The 19369-nt window shown below is 46.3% G+C and overlaps 1 protein-coding gene across 1 annotated transcript; it reads left to right on the top strand.

Annotated features, from left to right (window-relative positions):
- The first annotated feature begins 207 nt into the window (after positions 1-207).
- BAMBI (BMP and activin membrane bound inhibitor) lies at positions 208-4907 on the top strand. The gene is made up of 3 exons (XM_058813941.1): positions 208-516; positions 3406-3696; positions 4144-4907. The coding sequence occupies exons 1-3, from the start codon at positions 441-443 to the stop codon at positions 4560-4562; spliced, it is 786 nt and encodes a 261-aa protein (XP_058669924.1). The 5' UTR covers positions 208-440; the 3' UTR covers positions 4563-4907.
- The last annotated feature ends 14462 nt before the right edge of the window (positions 4908-19369 follow it).

The following is a 19369-nucleotide window of genomic DNA, read 5'->3' as shown; positions in this document are numbered from 1 at the left end:
GGGGCGCCGCGGGAGGGGCTCGGGCCGCGCCGCGGGGCTGGGGGGCGGGGCGGAGAGGGTCCCCGCCCACTCCAGGCAGGCGCAGCCAATGGGGAGGCGGGGCGGGGTAGGGGGAGGGGCGGGGCTCAGTGGCGCCCGGCGCCGGCCGTATTTACGGGGCGGGCGCCGCCGCCGCCTCCGCGTCAGTGAGACAGCGCCCGCCGGGCACCGCCAGCGCGCCGCCGCCGCTCCTGCTGCTGCTCCTGCGGCCGCGGCGAAACTACGAGGGAAAGGCGGAGAGCCGCGGCCGTCCCCCTGGCCCGCCGCTGCCGCAGCAGCGGTGGCCGCACCACGGCTCTGCCCGCGGGCGAGCGGCTCTTCGGCGCTCCGGCGGGGCAGGGGCGGGCGACGGCGGCTCGGCCGTGCCTGCGCTGCGGGCTGTGGCGAGCGGCGCCGGGTAAATGGATCGCCATTCCAGCTACATCTTCATCTGGCTGCAACTGGAGCTGTGCGCCATGGCCGTCCTGCTCACCAAAGGTGAGGGCTGCGGCGGGGCGCCTGCGGGGGCCGTGCCGGAGAGAGCGGAGTGCCCGGGGACTGCTGCCCGAGAACCGCCGGGCCCGGCGCTGTGTCGGGAGCCCGCGCCGAGCGGTGCTGGCGGAGGAGCCGCCGGGCCGGTGCCTCCCGTCTCTGTGTCCCTCCCCGCCCACCTGGCCGCCGGTGCCGGGCAGTCACGGCCCCGCCGTGTCCCGGCGGGGCAGCCGCGCCCGGCGCTGTCCCCGCCCGCGGGGAGCTGGGGGCTCTGTGGGGGCTCTGTGCTCTGTGGGGACTGTGAACTCTGGGGGCTCTGTGGGGGCTCTGGGGGCTGTGCTCTGTGGAGGCACTGGGGCTGTGGTCTGGCCGCCCGAGGAGCGCCCTCGGGGGCAGAGGCGACCCGCTGGCTGCCGGTAATCGTCGTGCTCCGGGGAGGAGGGTAAAGGATAAGTTAGCGTGGTGGTGATGTGCGACGGTATTTATTTATTTTGGAAGGAAGGCTGTAATTAACCCTAAATAACAGCCTTGCAGCGTGCAGGGGGGAGCCTGCTGGCCCCATCAAAGCGGGCAGAACAGGGAGTGACTGAGTGATGTGAAGTCGCAGATACTGAAACTATGTGCCTGATAATGATATAATTAGGGGATCACAGACTTCTGGCTGCTGTTGACTTCAAAAGCTTTAAGAGAAGCCTGCAGTCTCTCCTGTAGCCATCTTGACTAAAAGCAGACATTTTTCTTTAATAGCTACATACAGTAACAAGAAAGAGGAGGGAACAGAAGGGCATTGTTCACTGTTTCAAAATACTAAATACCCTTTCTGGCTTTTTGCATAGCACAGGAAGAAACTTTATGAATTGACAGAAATACAGTAATACAAAGTCCATTTTGTTTCACTGAAAACGTGGCTTTAATTAAAAAGCAGTTGAATTAACCTGATGACTAGCCTGTCAGATTTTGTTTGTAAGATTGTCTTGAGGCAATAAAATATAGATTTTTGAACGTGATTGTATAAGCAGTTGAAATGAAAGTATGTGTATTGTTTCTCTTTATTTCCGTACCGTGCTGAGACTCATGAAAGAACTGTCAGCTCTGGTACTGTGCCATGTTTGCATCTTAAATTTAACAGTGCAGAAATTATGAGAACTATTTTTTCAGAGGGGTAGGGGGGAGACCTCATATAGAATGCTTAGAAAATTATTGAGTTTTTTTTTTCTGTAACATGCTGGATGAGAGTGAGTGTGAATTCATGAAAAATTAGGTTAGTTGGTCTGAAACCCCAAGGGAATTGGACTGGAGACAGTGAGACACTCCATCATTTGGCTTCTATTAAGCAGAGTTATTAACGAGCAGCGGGAACTTCAAGGCCTGGAGGCTGCAGTAGCATTTTGGGGAAACTATTAAGGTAGCCTGACGAGAGGAAGGTAACTTGTTTGGGATGATTTTTTTAACGTCTTGCAGAACAGTTGGGGTTTTGTTTTTTTTTTAGATATAGGTAGTAGGTAACATCATAAGAAGGGGTGACAGCAGAAAAGCCTGTCGATTGATTTTTTTGCAGTGCAGACTGTAGGAGGAAGATGCCTGACTGTTCAGTCAGCTTTGAAAGCCTCGGTGCTACTGTGGTGGCAAGTTCAGTAGGCACACCAGAAGTAGTTTTAAGTCCATTTTGGAGACCTCTTCCAAGGATGTCTCCAGAATCTGGCTTCCTCCTAAACCTTGGCTCGATGGCACACTGAATTATGTTTGAGTTGCAACTTGCCTGGAAAGAGTAAGTTTTTGCTTCAGCACTGGACATGTTTAATTCATACCAGAGCAGTTTGGAGAGCACAACATGAAGAATTTTATGAAGGGAACTTTTTTTATCGCTTCCTTCAGAAATTTTTGAGGTTTCCTGATATTTTTCGTAGAGCCGGTAGAGGATTTTCAGTCTTAAGTGTTTCCTCTTTTCTACTGCATATTGGATTGCATGTGAAAGTGGGGAGAGGCAACGGGGAGCCTTTCGCCTTGCAGTTTCACTCCATTAAAAACCTTCACATTTGAGGTGAGACACATTGTCTCTGGTGAGCAGAATAATTATAAACTGGAACTTTTTTGTTCTACAATATTAAAAAGTCATTTTTCATGAAGATCTAGTTAAAGATTTTCTCTTTCTCTAGAAATTTAGAAATAGTTGCGCAGTTTCACACAGTAAAACCTTCCTGACAGAGAGACTTAGATGGTAATGGTTCTAGCTAATAGCTTTATAAGGTGTTAGTTAAGCCTTTTAAATTTTGGGGCAGTATTGAGAGGTAATAATTCAGCAGTTCCGAGTTTGTCTTTTTCATTTGTCACGTAAATATTTAAGCTTGGTATTTTTGTTGTGTGCTTATGTGCAATTAAAAGAAACGTTATTTTATAAAAATAGAATACTGTTCCTGGAGTAATGGTTAAAAACATAGATGTGACTTTCTTCCAGGACTGAAAGTGTGTGTTGCTTTTAGAACTGGTATTTCACTTTAAATGTGGTTAAAGGCAACTGCTGACAGCGAGTGGAAGTAGCTATAAAATGGTCTTGTTAGTTATTTACCTTGGAAAAAAAAAAAGCCACTGTGATCTTCCCCCCCCTCCACCCAAGCCCTTCCCAGTCCCTGTTTCAGTGAAATGCTCTCCCTTTAATTCAAAGGACTGTAGTACTAGTCATTAAAGCAAGTGCCCCAAGGCGTTTACAAGGATCAAGGTTTCAACCTGTACAGTGATGGGAAGGGAGCAACCCCAGCTCTTGTGGCTCTACAGCCTAAAGAAGTGCCTCAAAACTGGCACTGAGTTTGAGTGATGCATGTGGCTAATAAGCATATATGGTGAGGTGTCCTTAGAGGACCAAATTCTTACCTTTCTTGCCCAATTTTTGTTTTTTAGGTGAAATCAGATGCTACTGTGATGCTGCACACTGTGTTGCAACTGGCTATATGTGCAAATCTGAGCTTAGTGCCTGCTTCTCCAGACTGCTTGATCCTCAGAATACACATTCCCCACTTACTCATGGCTGCTTGGACTCTATTGCAAGCACTGCTGACATCTGCCAAGCCAAACAAGCACAAAACCACTCTGGCACCACCACCACGTCCACGTTGGAATGCTGCCATGAAGATATGTGCAATTACAGAGGACTGCATGATGTTTTGTCTCCTTCCAGGGGCGATGCTTCAGGTAGGGCAATAAAGCTTCAGTGAAACCCCTCTTCTGGCCATCAGGCCAGCTACAGTCAAAACCTTGTGCATCTGCTGTTATTGATGTAGTTGTTGATGTAAGTAGAGACACCAGAGGGAGAAGCACGTGGCTGGTTGCAGGAGAATATCTCAGCCAGTTAGGTTTTTTTGTCTGTATTAATATTGGAAGTTTCTTTTGCCATCTTGAAATTATGTCTAAGAGTGGCAGTGGTGTTCCTAGTTAAACTGGCTATTGGGGTAAGAAATTCTATGTTATAAGCAGACTTAGAAACTAATTTTTTTCTTTACAGGAGTATTTTCTGTAAATATTGCAGTGTGTGGCAGTTGCTCCTTAAACTTGTCAGTGTGTGATTTAAGGGAGGTGCTTATAAATAAATCAGTGTATATATAAATCCTGAAATAAGCTTCACATCTTTCCCCTTTGCAGGACAAGGGAGCAGATATCAACACGACAGCAGCAGGAATCTCATCACCAAGGTGCAGGAATTGACTTCTTCAAAAGAGTTATGGTTCAGGGCAGCTGTAATTGCTGTTCCAATAGCTGGTGGGCTCATCTTGGTGCTCCTCATCATGCTGGCCTTGAGGATGCTCAGGAGTGAAAACAAGAGACTGCAAGATCAGCGACAGCAAATGCTCTCTCGTTTGCACTACAGTTTTCATGGACATCATTCGAAAAAAGGGCAGGTGGCAAAATTGGACTTGGAATGCATGGTGCCTGTGACTGGTCACGAGAACTGCTGCATGACCTGTGATAAAATGAGACATTCAGACCTCAGCAATGATAAAATTCTTTCACTAGTCCACTGGGGAATGTACAGCGGACATGGGAAGCTGGAATTTGTATGACCAATTATTTTTTAATCTGAGCTAAACTTACTCTCTGGACTCTTGAAGGCCTTTGGGTTCTGCTGGACAGGAGCACTTTATCTTAAAACAAAAACTCTCATAAATCATCTTTGAGAAACAAAGGACCTCTGCAAACAGAATCTTGGATATTTCTTCTGAAGGATTCCAAAAGTTGTCTTATTTGCACAGAGTAAAATACACTCAAATGTATTGTTTGCTTCAGAATTGTGAAAGCAAAAGTTAGAAGTTGTAAACACTGTCACCAGGGTTATCTGAACTGTAGGGAGCTGAGAACTGAGTTATTATAATAAACTGTATGCAAGCTCCTATGTTTCCTGACTTATTGTAAAGATTTTTTAAAATATATATATTTTCTCTGAAACTTGCTTGTGATTTCTGTTTTGGAAAATGGGTTTTCTCGTGGATGACAGTAGAAAACAAATCAAGGTGTGTGTGGTAATGCCAGGCATAACAATTAGATTCTGAAAGCACATTCTTTTCCTACTCTGCAAAGGACTTTAGGTGGTTATTTGAGAACGAAGGTGGCAGCTTTGTTTTATACTTCAAGTAGCAGTGAACCCACATCCTTGGTTCTTGGCTGTTGCATTATGTTCATAACCTCAGTGAATTCTTTCAGGGCTTTGTGTGATAACTTTCTTCCTCTGTTAATGAACTTTGTGTGATAACTTTCTTCCTTTGTGCAAAATGTGTGAGAAAGATATGAAGAATTAGGAGTCACTTGTTTTCTTCCCTTGTCTCACAGTTCTTGTTTCTATGATCTGTTTTCCTTTTGTACCTTTTACACCCAAACTTTTCTTTGGGGAGGAGAGGGAAACCCCAAAACCGCACTGTCTATTAGGTTTGGTGGTTTGTTTTTTTTCTGTTTATAACCCCTCTGGGCGCAATGGAAAGCATCTGCCTTGCTCTTCTATCATGTAACTAAGTATCATATGCTCCTAGTTTTGTGTGGGACTGAAGAAACAACATTGTACTTTAATCTTTGGTTCCTCCTTTATGTTGTTCTTGCATAGGTGGCTTTTCTTCCTGGCCAATATTTGTGCACTTAGTTGCTTCTTACTCCTTCTGCTAGTTGGCAGCACTTTATCATTCATTTATTCAATGCTTAGTTGCTGAAAACACACAACCTCTGGATTATTCAAGGAATTTATTGTATTTATTTTTCTTGCTATATTAGACTTTGCAATAATTAAAGTATACTTGCTTAAAAGCCACATCATGGTGAAAGAAGCATCCAAAATGCTGCTTCAGAAGACAAAACCTGGCACCAGTCTAGTATTCATCTATGTTTTAAGAAGCCCTGGAAGTGCTTCTGTCTCCGGTTCTGACTGTGAAGTTGAGGTGCTCCTGTTGCCCGCAGTGAGAAGGGGATGGCACACACGGGGTTACATCAGCCTTGCAGCAGTGCTCTGATCCTGTGCTGTGGTAGATTGCTTTGGGGTGTGCAGGCTGAAATGCAGAGGGATGTGAGCAAGGGAAGCTGCCCCTCTTAAGTCACAGGCTCACGTTCCTGAAAGCACACTTAAACGATGTGGTAGGGTTCTTGATGGAGATAAGGTGGGCACTTGGCTGTGCAAAGGGAGGTACTGAAATTGCAAATTTACCTCTACAGTTGAACACTCACGTGGGGCAAGTGCAGTGAGAGCCTTGGGAATGCCAGGGTCCCACTGTGCCCATGTTTGTAATATTAAAGTGCATTTTAGAAGGATTAGTTTCATCTGTGTACCTCAAGCTTGCTGACCCTTCTTACTACTTCAGTGTGCCTGGAGAGTTGCTTTTAAGGCAGAGAATCAGATCTGACTTTTACCTCTTTGTGCTGCTGAAGTTTAAGAAATTACGTGGCCACAACTTCTCTTGGAATCTGGCCTGTGGTCTTCTGGCTGACCTTTCCAAGTGCTGCTTTCCTATAAGAGCTCTGCCCTTCCTTTGCACTGATCTGAAAATCTAGGGCAGTTGTCTGCTCTGCCAAGTGTATTTTTTTTGGGAATGGCTGACTGGGAACTTGATGCTGGAAGAGACAAACCTGAAATACCGTCTGTGGCTGCACCAGTAGTTACGGTGACTAGACAAGTTAGAAAATCTAATGGCTAAACCTTTTAAGTGCCTTCTCCAGCAATCAGAGGGAGCATATTGTATAGTCATTTAAGCATCCTGTGACCTTCACTACTCATTTGCTGCTGATTTGAATACATAAGGGCCTATTTATGCTTGCCATTAAAAGGCTAGTAAGACCAGGATGCTCTAATTGGCCCCTTGCTGTGGAGATGTTTTAAAGAAGAGCTTGTTTGCCATCCCCTGCAGTCATGGCAGCAGGGCCACAGAGCGCTGGGGCTGGGGTTAGCAGCTGCCGTCTCCTGGGGCTCTGTTACCTGCTGTGGCACTTGGAGTTTACGTGGTAGCTGATATGGCTTAGGAGTACCTGGGCTATAAGTTTTCTAAGCTTTCTTCTAAGAAGAAAATTAACTCTATCCCAACCAAAACCTGGACAGTATGAAATCTGGATTTCCAATTTATTTTTAAGCCTTTATACTCAGGAAGTTGTGTTATGAGCTCTGGTAGTCTGTGTGGCAGCAGCTATGTGAGTTATGGAATGAGCCCCAAATCTTTTCACTGAAACCACTGCCTGCAGAGTCCAAAGGGCGTTGGAGGCGGCAGTACCAAGCTTCATCGCCAGTATTTCTGCAGTGCCTGCGAATATGGCCTGCAGGCCCCAGCACTATTTAGAAATTCCTGTGACAAGGAGGGTCCTTAGTGATGTTCCCTGGGCTTCCCGGCTGCGGGGTGCTGTACCAGCATGAAGCAAAGCAGTCCTGGACCATCACTTCAACCTAGTGAGGCAGGCAACAAGTATTAATAGCTGAAGAGCCTGGCCAGGGGCTGGAGGCTGACGAGGTGAGACAGTAATCGAAGGCTATCCATTTAAAAGCATCTGAGTTAAGAGCCTGGATTTGCCATTGTGCTAAGCACTCTCAGGTTTCCCCTGCAGACAATAACAAGCACTCCTTTCTTTGAAACCCCTGCAAGCCTGGGAGCGAAAGGACAGCCCTCTATTTCCAGCTGAGAAAGTCTCTCAGACTGGAATAAATGAAATCAAATGTCCAAGATTTAGTTTGGCATACCCCGCGCCTCTCTTTTTCTCGGATTCTTTCCTCACAACAATAATGGCTGTAGCTTTTCTCGTGTCTCCGCCGCTCCTGGCTTTGCGAGCCGCTGGGTTGGTATGTCTCCTCTTAACTCCTGCTGAACTGATTCTATTAAAAACCCCTTACTCCACAGGGGGCTTGACCTTTCTCTGAAATACCAAATGCGTCTGCTTTGGAAATCACAAACTTCTCCTCTAAAGAGCTTGTAAATCTGGTTTCAATATTGAGTGATTACAGGCTGTGCGGAGAGCTTGAAAGCAAGCAGCCACTCCTGGTAGCGGAGCGCCGGGGCTGCGCTGCCGGCGCTGAGCGCCACTCTCATTTTTCACCCCGGTGTGTGTTAAGCATAAAACCCCTGACGTCAGCTGATTCAACCAGATTAGCCCTGGGGTGACTGGTCAGGCTCTGCTCGCAGGACGCTTGTCTTCCCTTATCAGGACCCCGGAATCCAGTTTTTGTTGTACAACCACTTGCTCTGTTGTAAATCCCGGGATCTCATTGCAAATGGATGATGCCCTAGAGGCCAAACACCAAAAAAAGCCTGGGAAAAGAGCAAGATTTTTTTTCTTAGGTGTAATGGATGCATTTGCACCGTCTATTGCTGCTCTTGTGATAATTAAAACAAGGTATGAAGAAGGGAAAATATATCACCAGGCTGCCTGAGTGAGATGGGATGTGCCTTAGCTACCAGTCAGTGGGGTTCCACAGTGAATAAATGAAAGCAAAATTTGGCCTTCTCATGAAAAAAGGGGAGTGATAAGAAGGCGATCTACCAAGAAAAAAGCATCAGGCACAAGTTGAGTGAATAAAAAAATAAAGTCTCGGAAGGAGGCAAAGTTGCTTTTATTTCTTTTTTTTTTTCATGTACTTTCCCACATGGAGATCACTGGAAGTATATTTGTATTGTTCCAGTGTCTGGTCACTGCAGAAAAAAACCTCTTCCTTGTTTTGGTTCTAGGAGCTACTTAGGGAAGTAGTATTTTGGATCTGTCACTGTGTTTTATTTCTGGGGAAAACAAGTGGTGGAGAGGCGCTGGTAAATTACGATTATCTCTTGGGAGGGGCCCAGTGTCTCCAACATTATGAATTCTGTCTCCCTCTAAATAAACACCCAACCTCATTTTCTTTGTTTCACCTCTAACCCTCATGTGCAGCCTTTACAATCCCAGGGGGTGAATCCCGAAGTAAAACAAACTGCAAGGGAAGAAAGCCAGGAGGGAGCCGCAGTGCCTGCAGATTAACAGAGCCTTCTGCTCTCCAGCCAACCTTGACAAAAGGATTCAATCCTGAGCTGACCTTCAGGGGGAAAAGCAAAACAAAAACCACCTTGACTTGAACTTTCAAGACCGCAGGAGTTTAATGTTTGGTTTGATGTCTCCTAAAGGGAGCCGGGAGTTAGAAATGCCAAACACCTGTATTGTAAACCCAAATCCTAACAATTTATCGTGAAATCTGAGCCACAAATCACATGGATTTGAAAAATTTAGGATTTGCTCATCACTGTTTCTAAATCATTCAGTGTTGCTAAAAGGGCCTAAAAATTCCTCATTGTGATTGTCTAGGCAAATCTATAACATTTGGTGAAGCAAATAGTAAGTTCTGTTGAAACATCAATATTTAAATGCAAGTTTTCATTGAATAAATATTTCTGCCTTGGAAGCAGGTCCTGCCTCCCAGCCGAACCCTGCTCTTTTCCCTGTAGGCAGAAAGGAAGAGAACAAGTCAGCCCTGACTTCATAAAAACTCCCACTGGCATGAATATGGGGTGACTCAATTTTTAAAGAAGATTTTTATTAAAACTGAAATGTTAGAGTAGTATCCTCTTTCTAGTTATCACGCTACTTAAACAGATCAACGGCTGTGCAGTTGGGAAAATGTATTGTTTGAGTGAAATGTATTATTTGAGTGAAATGTATTGTTTCAGTGAAATGCATTGTTTCAGTGAAATGTATTGTTTCATTGCCCTTGGCTATAGGCTGTGTTTAAAAAATACTGAGTTGTGACAGCATGTTAAGAATGGAGCCTCTCCTGCAATTGCTTTTTTTACCCATTAGCAGGACAGTGTCTGTGGAGTAGCGAGGTTGCCTTTCTCTGAACATTAATTTTTACCTGTTTTCCAAGCAAAAAAAAATAAAAGGTGGACACTATGATGAACTGAAGTAGGCACTATGGTGAACTAGCATCTGTCTGGGAGAGGCTCTGATGGGGCAGGGGACTGTCACCCTGGCAATGGCAGTGGTGTAGCCAGTGTGCCTGCTTAGTGCCAGACTAGTCTCTGCTTTTGGGACATTTTCGCTCCAAAGGCCTGAGGGTTGCAGATGTAAATCCCCTTCTTATCACTCGGGAGAAAAATATTGATGCACTAAATCTCCTCCTGGCACTTGGCTGTGACAATAGGGAGGGAGGAACAGAACAGGCTCAGGGTCCTGCCCAGGCTGGGGATGCTTGTATTGGTGTGCAAATCAGGACTTGTGTCAAGCAGGTTGCTTTGAAATGCTCAATTTGTTGAGTTCTGGCTGTGAAGTAGCTATTTCATCAGTGGAAGAAGATTTATTAACCAATTTTTTATGGCTATCGACAATGGCTTAGCTCCAGCAGGGTCCCAGGCATTTTTATGAAGTGCAGTGGGTTCCAGAAGTAGAAGTGTTTTATATTGCTCTGGTATTTTAACCCAGTGAGCTAAGGCCTCTATCCTGCAAATACTTTAGGTTGTGCATAATTCATTCCGGTCCCAGGGGCTGTTTTGTCCCTGCTGCTGGCAGGGTTTTGTTGAGCTCTAGGCCGGGTACCTGCTCTTGCGGTAGCCTCATTGTTGAGGAGCTGCAGCAGGCTCTGGGAGAGTCCCTCCTGGCCATGGCATTTGCTTGGCTAAAGCGTGGAGGGGAATTGGGTGTTAATGCCAGCGCTCAGTCACAGTCACACTGCTGGTGGTGGCTGTTTAGTCGGTGACCCGGCTGGCCTGGCTGTGGCTGGTGATGGGGGAGCAAAAGCCCACGCTGGCCAAATTAGTGTGGATGTGTCTTTGTCAGGGCAGCATCTCACCTGGCTCCAGAGCCATATCCTAGGCTGCAGCTGCCCCTTTCTGCAGACAATGTAGGGAGGTTCCCATCACCTAAAACCTTTTATGCTTTTGCACACAAGAAATGATGAGTGCTAAGCCTGCAGCAGACCAGCTCTCTAAGCCTACCCAGTGCCCAAAGCTCTCAGCCATGATCCCCCTCTGTTCCACTCAGTGCGTGATGGTCAGGGTTTTAATTACATGAATGCATTCAAAGGTTTTTTTCACAAAACCTCCTTATTGAATCTCCCCCTCAACTATCTGGGTCCCTGTCTGGCTGGCTGCAATCTCTCTGCAGCTCTTCATCTCGTGTCCTTGCTCTGGCTCTCCCTCCCCTGGATGCCTTTCTCTGCTCTGTTCACACGGCTGGAGGTGCGGGGCGCCCTGCCTGTGCTGGAGCAAACTCTCCCTGGCAACAGGTTCGTTCCCAGCCTCCCTAGCTGTTATCAGTCCACAATAACTTTTCCCTTATTTGATTTTTTTTTCCCCTGGGGGACTCTAGGGGACAGCCACAATTATGTTTCTTCCAACCCAATTCCACCCGGCTGTTTGGTAGTGGGAGAGCAGACAGCAGAGTGGTTCCCTCACTATGGACTCCCAGATGGGTGGGCAGAGCCAGGCTCTGCCAGCCCCCACTGACCAGCAGTCTGCTCTCAGGATGGGACAGGCCCAAACATGGGGGTCTTCCTCTTCAGAAATAAAAAGTACTAAACACTCTCTTGTGATTTTTTTGGTGAAGCATTTATATCAGAAGCTGGAAACACAGAAATAAGTTTTTTTGTTGTTTGTAAAAAATGCACCGAATTTGGGACCTGCTCAGACATTCATTTATCACAATGCAAAAGAAACTTGCCATACGTTTTTGTTTTAAAAAACATCTTGTACCAAAGCATAATGTTTCTAATTGTGTTTATAGGCTGGGTTAAAATTGCTTTACAGCAGCTTTTTGCTATGCGATGGACTGTTTGTGGAGTTTTGTAATCTCTGCCTTCATTACTCGCTCTGTTATCTGTCCTGATTGCTGCTGTGCTTTACTGACTGCAGGATAATTTTGTCTGTAGAAAGGTTGTCACCCTTTACCTCTTTGAACTGAACTTTGTCTCCTTATATCTGCTGGTGGCAAGTGGTGCTCCTGCCTTTCTCCTGCAAGGGAGAGGAACCCCCACGGCCCCAGGGACCTGTGCAGCCTTCTGGGTCTCTGACCCATTCTTCAGTGCCCCCCTTGCTGCCCCCACTGTGTGACACAAAACCCTGGTGGTTCTGTGGGCATCTTACAGCTTCCAGGAGAGCTGCAGGCTCCAGGAGGAATTTTATGGCGAGCACCTTATCATAGATTATGGCTGAACATACACAAGCACTCCCAGTGACCAGTGTAATCCACTCTTTACTGACATGATTTGACTTTATTTTTTATTTACACAGGGAGGCTTGGGTGGAGTGTTGTGTACATGGTATCAGAAAAACAGTCTGCTCCACCTCGGGGCTGCACACGTGCTGGAGCCAGCGCAGCGCTGCCCCAGGGCTCCAGCAGCCCTTTGTACAGAGCCCTGCACACGTGGGGAGCCTCCACTTTCCCTGGGAGTGTCTGAGCAAGCAGGTTATAGTGCCCCAGTCATCTCCAATGCATGGCATTCAGTGACATTCCCTGTTTCACAGTGGCAATGGGTGAGTACAGCAGTGGTGCCTGCTGAGCAGGGCTAATCCTTATCAAAGCAGTGCATCCCTTCTGGGCTGCACCCTAGCTACACATTAATATCTGATCATTCATGAGCAATTGGCAAATTTGTAATGAGTAATGAAATATCCTGCAAACTGTTTGCTCACAAATAGTTTCCAGAGTATTTCATTACATAGGAGAAATTTGTAAGTATGTAGTTGCTGCTATTGGGGTTCGTGAGTTGTCTCTTCCTGAGGAAAGTGCTGCTGCAGGACAGATGGACTGGTATCTTCTTGATCACAGCTGGGGATGCTGTCAGTGGTTTTTTGTCACAATGCATAAAAACATCCAACAGCAAGATTACAGGGGTCTGCTACATATATTATTGAGTGAAAATGAATCAGAAATACAATGTACAGGGGTAATTTCCAGTCCTCACTTGAGTATCTTATCTCACTGGTTTCTTCCACAGCCAGACATTTTTCCTCAGTTGCCCACCTGGATTCATAGATACCAAATCCATTTTTCCTTGATTTTTGCTAGTGTTTTGCCAACAGCTTTCTAAAAGTCTGGTACAGTTGAACAGCAGTGAAATATGGGGTTTCCGAACAGGAAGGTGGAGTACAGACAGCAAAAGTCACTGGTAGTTTTTTCCCAGACCAAGGCAGAAGAATTTGGCACAAAGGGAAATCAGAGCATGAAAAACCTATTTTCTCACCTGAAAATATGCCTGTATGCTATACAAAATCAGCAGAAATAACAACACATGAACTTATCCCAGCAGTGGATTACAACATGGACGAGCTGGCTTTTAGCCTTCAGTGCTCACACGGCATATGGAGGCTTTTGCTGCAGCCTGTGGATGACTGCGCTGGGCAAAGATCTGATGGGATGGCTGCAGCCAGCATGAGGAAGAACATGGGGTTGGACTCAATTGCGCACAGCTCTTTGCCGATGCCGTATTACACAGCATGTGCACCAGGTGTGTTTCATGGGCACTGCAGCAGGCATCACCCCCAAAGCTCACAGCTCCCAGAGGGGGGCAAATCCTCCAGTGGTGTTGGCTTCTGCTCGTCCATGTCATCAGCTGATAGGAAGGACATTATTCCAACTCCCTCTCAGCCAATGAATAGGACAAATAAGTTGTTGGCCATGATTAGGATGAGTATAGTGATTAGGAAGAATAGTAGATAGGTGAAAAAATTTGTGATATAGGGGTCTGACGCTATATATCATGTTGCAAATTGTAGGATAGATCATGATACGAACAGTGCAATAGGAAAGAAGGTTAGGGAGTAGAAGTCTATTTTTAGATTGCACACAGCTCTTTGCTGATGCTGTATTACACAGCATGTTCACCAGGGGAGTTTGGGCCTCATGGTGCTGTGTTTCATGGGCACTGCACCAGGCATCACCCCCAAAGCTCACAGCTCCCAGAGGGGGGCAAATCCTCCCCAGAGCCAGCAGTGGTGGGAGCCGCTGGGTGCACAGCAGAGGCAGGTGTCTGGAGCCAGAGATCTGCTCCTTCAACAGGCCAGCCTGCAGAGAGAGCACAGACACAACCCCACACCTTGAATTTAACACCTGGCTGCAGGCTGCAAAGGCTGGCAGTGTGTGCTTGGGGCCAGCCTGGGTCACATTGCCCTGCAGGGGCACTGACACTGTCATTGCTGTCACTAAACAATCCTCTGGGCATTGCATGAGTGAGAGCTGGACCAAAGGTCTCCTGTCTCTCATGAAAGCATCTAATTTGGTGAGCTTTGGGTTAAACATAATTTAAAGTACAGAAAAATATGTGCTTATAAAATTGATAAATAAAATCATCTTAGTCTTCTGGCTGAGGGTGAGGATTTTGTAATTAATTTTTATATTGGTAGTAAATATTTTATAATTGTAAATATTTTTGTATAATTAGCAATATATCCAATAGACCCTGAGTGAAGTACACTGTCCAGCTGACCACACACTCATTCTTTGCTCTTCTCCCTGTTTTCTCTGGTCAATCTATATGTTCTCCAGCTAGGAATAAGAAGCTCCTGAGGACTTTTCAGGTCCATTCCAGATATGAGCTGCAGATTACCACCAAATATGGGGTGTGGGAATGGCATCCCAAATGTAGGATGACTATGTGCAGTGATACCTGTATTTGCACAAGCATGTGTGAGAAGCCCCAGGTCTTTAGGAGTGTATTGCCCAGGCAGCAGCCACAGTTCTCCAGATCAGCCTTTGAGATGATCGATGGAGATCGTCTCAGGAGAGGTCATCAAACAGGAGACCTGTTTCCAGGGGCACCATGTTTCTGGGCCATGTCCTTAGAGAAGTCATCCTTACAACTGATCTTTCCAGGGCTGATGTGGACTCCTCCAGAGTGCTGGTAAGCAATCTGCTTTGTGTTGTGGCAAAACTCTCTGCCCAGAGCAGACTAGCCCTCTTCTGCAGACAGGTTAGAGAAACATTTCCCCCAGAGACTGCGCAAAATCAGAAATTATTCTTTGAAGTTTCCTTCTTTTCCAACCAGTCAAGAAATGTTCACACTATTTCTTAAAAATAAGAAAAAGTACTTAAAATGCTGCTCTAAAATTATGAGTGTGTGGGAAAACCCCTACTCAGCCAGAGGAGGAAACAGTAGAGACATAGCAACAATTACTGCTGAGTCTGTTTATGTTTGTTCTCCCCAAAACAAGAATGAAGAAAGGGACTAAATACAATTAGTCACCAGCCACTGGTGAGGGAGAGGAGGCTGCTGAGTCACAGCCACATCCAGCTTTGTCCCCAGAAGGGCCAGAGCCAGCCCAGGGTGGGGGAGCCAGACTGCCATGGCCCCTGCACCCCCTCTCCTTGGGCAGGGACCCCAGGACTGGGTCCTGCAGGGACAGGTGCTGGTCCCACCACCCACTGCTCTGTGCCAGGGGTGATCACCCCTACAAAGGGACAGGATTGCTCCTCTGGGGGATTTCTCTGCTCCCTCTGTTTCTGTTCCAGCCTCAGCAGAGTGCAGGATCCAGCCACTTCCTCCTCCCTGCTGTCCGAAAAATTGCAGCTGCAGATGGCACAGGTCTGGAGAGGCAATCACACACTCTGGAGGAAGGGACCTGAAGGAATCTTTCTAGTCTGTGAATTTTTAAGAACCTGTTGCAGTTGGTTCTCCCAAGCAAACACATCTTACCTGAGACTCCCCTGCCTGGTGAGTGTGCAATGTTATCACACAAGCATCTCTTGAAACCTCTCTCTGATTTCTCTGCTTTGCCCCCTCAAGGCAAACAGATGGAAGTTTAATCCTCTCCCCTTAGTGTCTCCGGATTGCAAAGCCTTTGTCAAAAGGGAGCCTGAGATCTTAAATATCCTAGATATTGAGATAATTGCTATGGGCTAGACACAAGGAGAATAAAGAAGCCAGGCTAGGCAAACGGGAAATGGCAGGAAGTGAGAACTAGATAATGGAAAAAGTAGTTCAAAATTATTTTCTTCATGTCTCCATATACTGATTTGTTGCTAGAACAAATGGAAATGAGCTTAATGGATTCTTCTCTGCTCTGAAGGTTTGAGAATAGGTGCATTGAATTTATGCCAAATTAGGGAAGAGTCTGGGCATTTTCCAGCCAACAAGATGAGAGAAAAGCAAATCAAAAGAAATAAGAAGTTTTTCCATTCCAGATTTCTGATAGGTTAGGAAGCAATGCAGGTCGATGTAACAGAAATTGGGGTGCCCCTCTTCCAGCAGCCCACATGTGAGGCACATACAGCCAGGCACAGAGGGGGAGCAGAGCTTAGTGGCTTTGGGATGGACTGTCCTTCATTAGGAGATGCTGTGACTGCCTTGGCTGGACTCTAACAATGCCCTGTTTGCAGGGGGATGTTGAGGAAGCTGACACCCCTTCCAGCCACAATTCCAGGGTATTGGGGTTCTGCAATGGCTCTCATGCCTGGAATGGCTTTTCTCCTCAGAGACTTTGGAAAGCAGACTTTCTTCACAGTGTGTCTCTCTCTCAGTGTGTGCTCACACTTAGGTGAGTATTTGGAAGTCAGAAAAAAATAAAAGCTGTGCAGAAGATTTTGCTTTCCAAGCCAATTTACTGCACAAATTTCATTATTATTAATCTATTATTTGTGTAGCTCTTGCTGTCTGAATAAAACTAATGGCCATAGATGGCTGTCAACTGATGCTTTCTCCTGAGCAGGAAGAACAGCAGCCCTGGAGATGCTTGGGCAGATATCTGATGCTGCAAACCATCTTTGTGGCATTGACCAGCAAGACAGCATCCATTTCTGCATCTCAGGCTCTGTAAGAGAGCCTGTCCTTGTACATCATGGCTGTGGCTTTATTTAATCCTCACTGCATGCAGGCAACTACAGGAAAACTCTTGACAATTTCAATTGTCAGATGGGGATCACATTCTTGCAGAAATTGTCCTGTCTGAAGCAACCTCTTGAGAATGGTGCCTGTGCAGAGAGAGTGAGGGGAAGGTCCTTTCACCTCTGAGACCCCAGCCCTATTTGCATGCCATGTGCTGTATGGTTTGGTGATAGAAACTTGCCCAAAGAAGAACCTCAGAATCTGGCTTCTATCCCCATCAAGAAGTGATGAGCAAAGTGGAAGCAATTAATTCAAGTGTTTGGTGATAGTGTTATGAGCAAAGGTACTTTTGTTGCATGGAAAATATATGGTTGTCCCTTTTAAATTGAAGGTACTGTGTAAAATTGAAGGTACTGTGGTGTGTCACAGGAACAGTGCAGCTCCCAGGCAGATCAGACCAGTGTAAAGGCAGAGATCAAACATTACTTTTCCTGTATTGACATAATGCACACTGCAGTTTCAGTCCACCATAGCACAAAAAAAAAAAAAGATTAGAAGGCAAACTACACAAATGATCAATGATGTTAATTACAGTTCTCAATGAGGGAGATAATAGCAATGCAAGGGAAAGTAGATACTTATTAGCTCTAAGGAGCATCCTGTTATCTGTATGAAAAATAAAGACATTTGTCTAGGCACCACCTTAATGGCTCTGGCTGTGAGGAGGCAGTGTGCTTACTTCACCCACATGTTGGCATCATCACCATGTCTGGTGGAAAAGAGAAGAAGCTTCACTGATGCTAATGGGTGTAAAACTGGTCTGAATGGCCAACTGGACCTTAAAATTCACCTCATTTGGTGCCAGAACACCAGCCTGTCACCTAACAGCTAGGGCAGGTGTTAAGTACCATTTAGCAATATGCTGTGTATTATATGTGTAATATAGTACATTGTACAGCCCCCTCTCCCTCCTGGCCTTCTGAAATCCTTTTGAAGATCTCATCAGCCCTATTGCAAAGACAATGGGGGCTTAGATTACAGGTAGGTGGGATGTACTGAAGGCCTCTGGAACAAAGATGGAAAATTATTTTAGTCTTTTCTTTAAGATCCAGATGACAGTTTTGCTGAAAGCTGTTGTGGTTTCATGTTTGGAGGTGCTAAAAGTCCCAGTGGTTACAGGGTGGGTGGCAAGAGCTGAACATTTCTGGATGTCAGGCCAGGCGTGTCTTCACTGGCCACCTCTCTTCAACCACCTCCAAACGATTCCCCAATTTATTGCCACTAAAGCTTCAGCCCTGTCTCAAAGGTTCTCCATTAGTGGTATAATGAACTGATACAATGCTAAGTCAAAGGATTCAGAGCTGGTGTGCAGTAAACATAAACATATGTTTAGTGTTGGGTTATAAACTACTGTAGCCAAAGTGGGCAAGTGTTACAAACTTCAAACACGAAACAGATGCAAGTTAATTCGAGGCATGAAAGTGATGACAATAGAAGTGAGTTGTAGCAAGGAAATGAAATGTTAGTTTAGGCAGAAGTTGCTGCAGCTCTGCCGTGCACTGGAAATGCCTGCAGTTTCTGCTGAAGATGGGAAGGCTTCATTGGGACAGCCAAGCATGTTGTCCATATGTCAGAAATGTAAGTCATTGCTGAGTGAATGTGTGAAGGAAATACAGTCTGACAGGCTTTTGAAAGCTGGGAATTGGCTTGCCATAATGTCACAGAATTACAGAATCACAGAATAAGCTGAGTTATAAGGGACCCACAATGAGTCCAGCTGCTGGCCCTGCACAGGACAGCCCCAAGAGTCACACCTTGTGCTTGAGAGCATTGTCCAAAAGCTTCTTAAACTCTGTCAGGTTTGGTATTGTGAACACTGCCCTGGAGAGCCTGTCCCAGTGCCCAACCACCCTCTGAGTGAAGAACCTTTTCCAGATATCCAACCTAAACCTCCACAACTTCAGGCCATTCCCTCGTATCCTGTCACTGGTCACCAGAGAAGAGTTCAGTGCCTGTCCCTCCTCTTCTCCTCACAAAGAAATTGAAACTGCAATGAGGTCTCTGCTCAGTATTCTCCAAACTGAGCAAACCAAGTGACCTCAGGCTCTCCTTACACAGCTTCTCCTCAAGGCCCTTCATCGTCCTCGTTGCCCTCCTTTGGACACTCTCTAAGTGCTTAATGTGTCTGAGGCTGGGCTGCAACAGAATTGTAGAATGGTTTGGGAAGGAACTTAAAGGATCATCTGGTTCCAGCCCCCCTGCCATGTGTGCCAGGGCTTACAGTGCCCAGTGTGCCAGGAGAAAGCAGATGTCCCACAGCACCCTGGGCATCTCCTGGGACAGGGCTCCTGGGCTCCTCAGGCAGTGCTGTGGCACAGCAGCCATCCAGCACTCAAGGGCTCAGTTCTGCCCGTCCCCTCAAACTCCCCAGTCCTTGTTCCCTGCCATGAGAGACTCCCAGGCCCTGGCCAGGGGCTGGTAGGTACCCATCTGGTGACATGAGTCCCACCAAGGAGGCAGAGGGGCTTCAACAAGGTTAGGCAACCCTTGTGACCACAGGGCCTGTCCCTGCCTTGTTCTTGGCTTTCCTCTTCCCTATCTATGTAGACAAAAGATTTAGTGACTCTTCCTGCTAAT

The sequence above is a fragment of the Ammospiza caudacuta genome, chromosome 1, assembly GCF_027887145.1.
Source record: "Ammospiza caudacuta isolate bAmmCau1 chromosome 1, bAmmCau1.pri, whole genome shotgun sequence".
Classification (NCBI taxonomy): domain Eukaryota; kingdom Metazoa; phylum Chordata; class Aves; order Passeriformes; family Passerellidae; genus Ammospiza; species Ammospiza caudacuta.
The sequence above is the reverse complement of the archived record's forward strand: the minus strand, read 5'-3'. Positions and strand labels throughout refer to the sequence as shown.

Coding starts and splice junctions, on each gene's coding strand:
- BAMBI (XM_058813941.1), top strand. CDS start 441: ATGGATCGCCATTCCAGCTACATCTTCATCTGGCTGCAACTGGAGCTG. Junction 517..3,405: donor GGCCGTCCTGCTCACCAAAG/GTGAGGGCTGCG, acceptor TTTGTTTTTTAG/GTGAAATCAGATGCTACTGT. Junction 3,697..4,143: donor TTCCAGGGGCGATGCTTCAG/GTAGGGCAATAA, acceptor TCCCCTTTGCAG/GACAAGGGAGCAGATATCAA.